Here is a 4,746-nt window from a genome sequence, read left to right on the forward strand (position 1 = left end):
AGACCCAGCGAACCGGAACCCAGGTTCGTTAAAGGGACTGAGCGAGCTGTCCCTGACCACGGCGTGAACGTGTTGAGCTGCAGCCGGCCACGGGCTGAGCACCCCGCGTCCCTTGTGAGCTGGAATTCCAAAGCCCACCCCACCCGCTGTGGGTACTTCCGGAAAATGGGCTTTTCACTCCAACTTAGATTCGCTCTGGTCCGGGATTTCAACCCACAACCTGTAACTAACTGCGTTGGGGAGGATGAGGTTGATAATAAGCAAAATAGTCCGTTAGCTAATGTTGAGCACTTACTGTGTGCTGGGCAGGGTCCAGTGCTTTAAAAGCGTGACTTCATAATCCTACTAAACACCTATGAGTACTTGAACTAGCCCCATTTACAGAATAGGATCATAAGTTCACAGTAACCCAAATGCAGGCCCTATTCTGAGTGGCTCTCACCCCCTACAGGCACTCTCTGTTTGTTCTTTCCTTTAACTCTTAACTCAGTGCTTAATTCTTGAGGTAGGCTTTATTGTCCCCATAGTTTAAAGGAAACTGAAGCCCAAGGCCATACTGAGCCCGAAGCATGTCCCTGGAGTTCTAGAAGGCTCTTGGAGGCTCCGTGACACAGGGTGGGATGTCCTATGGCCCCTCATCGGCCTGGTTTTGAACCACAGGTGCTTCACCAGTGCAGCAGCAGTGGCAGGTATGGCGGACATGGAGCGGCACGAGGGCACCATCCAGGTGCAGGGCCAGGGCCTCTTCTTCCGAGAGGCACGGCCAGGCGGTGGGCAGGCCGCTCGCTTCTCTGTACTGCTGTTGCATGGTATCCGCTTCTCCTCTGAAACCTGGCAGAACCTGGGGACGCTGCAAAAGCTGGCCCAGGCCGGCTACCGGGCGGTGGCCATTGACCTGCCAGGTACTTCCGGGGCAAGGTGCTGGGCAGGGGTTGGGGAGCCCACCTTGGGGAGCCAGGACTGGGTTGTGGGACTGGGAGGACTAGACAGAGTTCTGTGCACACAGAGAGGTCTTTACATTTCTCCAGTCTTGAGCTGACGGTGGCCTGGACACTGTCCAGTCTCTCCTGTTACCTGGGACAATGTTTCAGAGCCTCTGTCTCCTCATCTGTCATGGGAGATATCCACTCTCCTGCTTGGGGTTAGAACTCGTGAGAATGGAATGAGATTATCCACGTGGGGATGTGGCTGGTCCCTGACACAAACTAATTGGTGCTCGGCCAGTTGGAAGTGAGAGGTTGTGACAGAGTTGTAACCACACACTCGCTGTTGAACGCCCTGAAGAGTGAGTCCGGAGTCTTTGTGGGGGCACAGCAGGGCCTGGTTGGTGGCTAGGCCCCCTGTCGGGATCCCACATACAGAGGCCTGAGATGGACTCTGGGGGACATGGGGGCAGCCTCCAGAGTGCCTGTCATAACTTGTAATTCCAGGCCCCAGCCCTGGGAGCCAAGTAGCCTGGCTGACCTGATCCCTTTACTGCCAGGGCTGGATGGCTTCAGGGCATAAGGGCAGGCCTCCAGCCTGGGCAGGACCTGGTCCAATAGTGGGTGGGGCTGAGCTTCAGGGCGAAGGTCTTGAGCTAATCTTCTTGGTAAAGGTGGGGGCAGAGTAAGGGGGAGGTACAGGTGCAGAACCAGCCCCACGGCCACTGTTCCCAAGGACTAGAGCTAGGTGCCTTTTAAGCAGTTCATTGTCCTGAACATCTGAAATGGCAGATACTTGAGTTACTCCTTGGAGCAGACAGGGTAACTGAGCAGCTGAGGGAGGGCTGGGCGGACTTACCCAAGGCCACAGACAGTAAGTGGAGGCCTGTGCAGAGTGATGGTTCTAGGGAGGATTCCTGGAGGGTGGGACTCTCCCATTTTCCTGCTCACTGCCTTTGCCCTCTCTCTCCCACACCTGAATCCCTGCAGGTTTGGGGCGCTCCAAGGAAGCAACGGCCCCTGCTCCTATTGGGGAGCTGGTCCCTAGCAGCTTCCTGGCTGCTGTAGTGGAGGCCTTGGAGCTGGGCCCGCCAGTTGTGATCAGCCCGTCACTGAGTGGCATGTACTCCCTGCCCTTCCTCACCGCCCCTGGCTCCCAGCTCCGGGGCTACGTGCCTGTGGCCCCCATCTGCACTGACAAAATCAATGCTGCCGACTATGCCAGAGTGAAGGTATCCACTGGGGGAAGCCGAGAGGGTCCTGCTTGCCAGGAAGGCGCCATCCTCAGGCCATTTTGGGGTGGGGGAGCTGGGCCAGGGTGGCTTCGGGGAGGAGTCAAATGCCTTCATCAAATTCCACACTTTGGGTTTACTTAACAGATTACTGGGTTATGGGACCAGCAGATGGCGTAATGGCTATGTCGCTGGACTCACGTGTTGCTGACCGTAGTTTGAGTCCCGAACACAGTGGCTTAAACTCACGCCAGGCATGTGTGCATGCGTGCCCAAGATCCCAAGAGGAGAATGGAGGAGAAGGGATTGCGGCGTGGCCAGCCCCCCTGGGGGGTGATTTCTCACTTTCTGTCTCTCTGTCTCTGTCTTTCTGACAAGAGCATGTGCCCTATAGCAAAAAAAGAAAAAAAAAAAAACAGATTACTGGGCTCATCTGTGTGAGGGGCAGGCACAAATCCACACCCCACCCACCCCTAGCTTGTTCCCCCCTCATTTGGAGTGGCCCCAGGGAGAGACTGAAGTGTCAGGGAGGGGTGGAGCTGACCTATAGGAGACAGGTTGATGTGGCAGGGCCCCATTAACTCTGTGCCCCTTTCCTTTCCCAGACTCCAGCCCTGATTGTGTATGGAGACCAGGACCCCATGGGACCAACCAGCTTTGAGCACCTGAAGCAGCTGCCCAACCACAGGGAGCTGGTCATGGCGGGGGCGGGGCACCCCTGTTACCTGGACAAACCGGAGGAGTGGCATGCTGGGCTGCTAGACTTTCTGCAGGGGCTAGCATGAGGCTGGGCCCTGCCAATGGGGGTGGGCTGCCTGTCCGCCTAGGGGCTTGGGCTCCGGCTCAGGCTCTCTCCCTCGTGGGCTCTGGCTGGCTCCCCTGGACATGCGACAGGTCTTTCTCTCTCTGGGTTCTTGTCTTTTGGGGTCTGTCTTTTCTGCTTCTTTCTCTTGCAGTGACAGAGGAAATCAAATCAAGAGGAAGAAACTCAGGAATCAAAGGATACAATCTGGTGGAGGGTAACCATTAGATGAGCTTCTCCTACAGGCCTGCCTCCTGTCTTGCACTCCTTCCTCAGCTTGGCCAGCCACCACCCTCCTGTCTGTCTCCCTTCCTGTCCTGCAGGCCAGTCGCCCTCCCCACTTCCCACCCTTCTTGGGCCACAGGTTCATACGTGCACTTACCTTTTGAGAGCCATCCGTGTACTCAAGTAATGACCTTCACTTGGGAACACCCAGTAGGTGTATGTAATTCTGGACATGCATTCTGGGGTTCAGCCTCACTTTGCATGCACACACACATGCATACATGTGCTTCCACAGCCTCACTTTGCATGCTCACACATGTATACATGTGCTTCCACAGCCTCACTTTGCATGCACACACACATGCATACATGTGCTTCCACACAAGCACACCCACATCTGCACTTCAAACCATGGAACACCTCACTGTCGGGAGGTGAGGAGGACCCCGTGGGCCTCTAGCAGGAGACCCTCTTGCCAGGCTTAGGGTGTGGCCAGCCCTGGACACCACTCACCGATAGGTTGCAGCTGACCCCGCCCAGAATTGTCCCCCAGACAGGGAGGGCCACCCTCTGCCTCAGCTCTCCCTGCCTTTCCCTTCCTCCTGGCGTGCCACACCTCTCCAAGTTACCAGAGCTGCTTTCCAGCTCTGAGGTTTGGGGGTGGGGGAGGCAGAGCGTGGAGATCGGTGAAATAAAGTGATACAATTAGACCCCACCGGCTCTTGCTGTCTCCAGAGCGCCGCCCCTCCTCCGCCCCTTGGGACCGCCACTGTGGCCCCTCCCCCACCCTGGCGGGACCAGATGGTCCCCCTGCCCTTTGTCCACCAGGCCAGATGGAGGGGAAGGGAGATTGGATTCCCCTCCCCACCCACACACTCCCAGGTGCCAAGAGACTCAGCTGTGGGGGGAGGTGGAGGTCAGTGGGACCAGGCTGAGCCGATTACCGCGGCGAGGGGGAGGGATGCTCGCGCCGGGGGCGGGGGACTTGGGAACTGCTCAGCTCCTCCCCCCACTCATCCCTTTCTTAGTAAAGGACTCGAAGGCGCCCGATCGCTTGCGACCCTAGCCCCAAAAGGAATTCTGGGAGAAGATTTGGGGGATCACGGGGCAGGGTGCACCTGGGCCCACGATCTCCGGCCCCTCCTCCGGCTGGCCCAGTAACCTGTCCTGCGCGGAAGCTGTGGGTGGCGGAGCGGAGCGGGTCTTGGTGGGCGAGAGTCCGGCGCGCAGGATGGAGCCGAAGCTAGGGAGCGGGGGCGGGGCGGAGGGTCGAAGGCAGAGCTCCGAGGGAGCCCAGCCCGAAGCAAGGCGAGGCCGAGACTGAGATGGGGGTGCAGGGGGCTCGGCAGAGGCCGCCGGGCGGGCGGCCCGGGCCGGAAGGACTGGCCAGGACGTAGTGAGGGGCTCAGAGCCCCGCGCGGCGCGGGGAGGACCGTGCCGGGCACCGCGCTTCAGGCCGGACCCACTGCCCCCCTAGTTGCGGGACCTCTGGGGGCTGCAGGGGAAGGGTCGCCCGAGCCCTCCCGGAAGCGGCCGCGGCTCGGGGCGCTCCGCGGCGCGCGGG

At 59.1% G+C, this 4,746-nt stretch overlaps 1 protein-coding gene across 3 annotated transcripts in view; it reads left to right on the plus strand.

Annotated features, from left to right (window-relative positions):
• Positions 1 to 3,892, plus strand: part of ABHD14B (abhydrolase domain containing 14B) — a 4,018-nt gene extending 126 nt beyond the window's left edge. The window contains exons 2-5 of one of the 3 annotated variants that reach the window (XM_006169335.3): positions 3 to 148; positions 661 to 902; positions 1,914 to 2,155; positions 2,761 to 3,892. In XM_006169335.3, coding sequence (XP_006169397.1) covers positions 692 to 902; positions 1,914 to 2,155; positions 2,761 to 2,940 — 633 coding nt within the window. In that variant the 5' untranslated portion in view covers positions 3 to 148; positions 661 to 691 and the 3' untranslated portion in view covers positions 2,941 to 3,892. The remainder of the gene's footprint in view (positions 1 to 2; positions 149 to 660; positions 903 to 1,913; positions 2,156 to 2,760) is intronic. The other 2 variants (XM_006169336.3, XM_006169337.3) reach the window with 2 other exon arrangements.
• Positions 3,893 to 4,746: the final 854 nt, after the last annotated feature.

Source organism: Tupaia chinensis, unplaced genomic scaffold (assembly GCF_000334495.1).
Source record: "Tupaia chinensis unplaced genomic scaffold, TupChi_1.0 Scaffold147003_1, whole genome shotgun sequence".
Classification (NCBI taxonomy): Eukaryota; Metazoa; Chordata; class Mammalia; order Scandentia; family Tupaiidae; genus Tupaia; species Tupaia belangeri.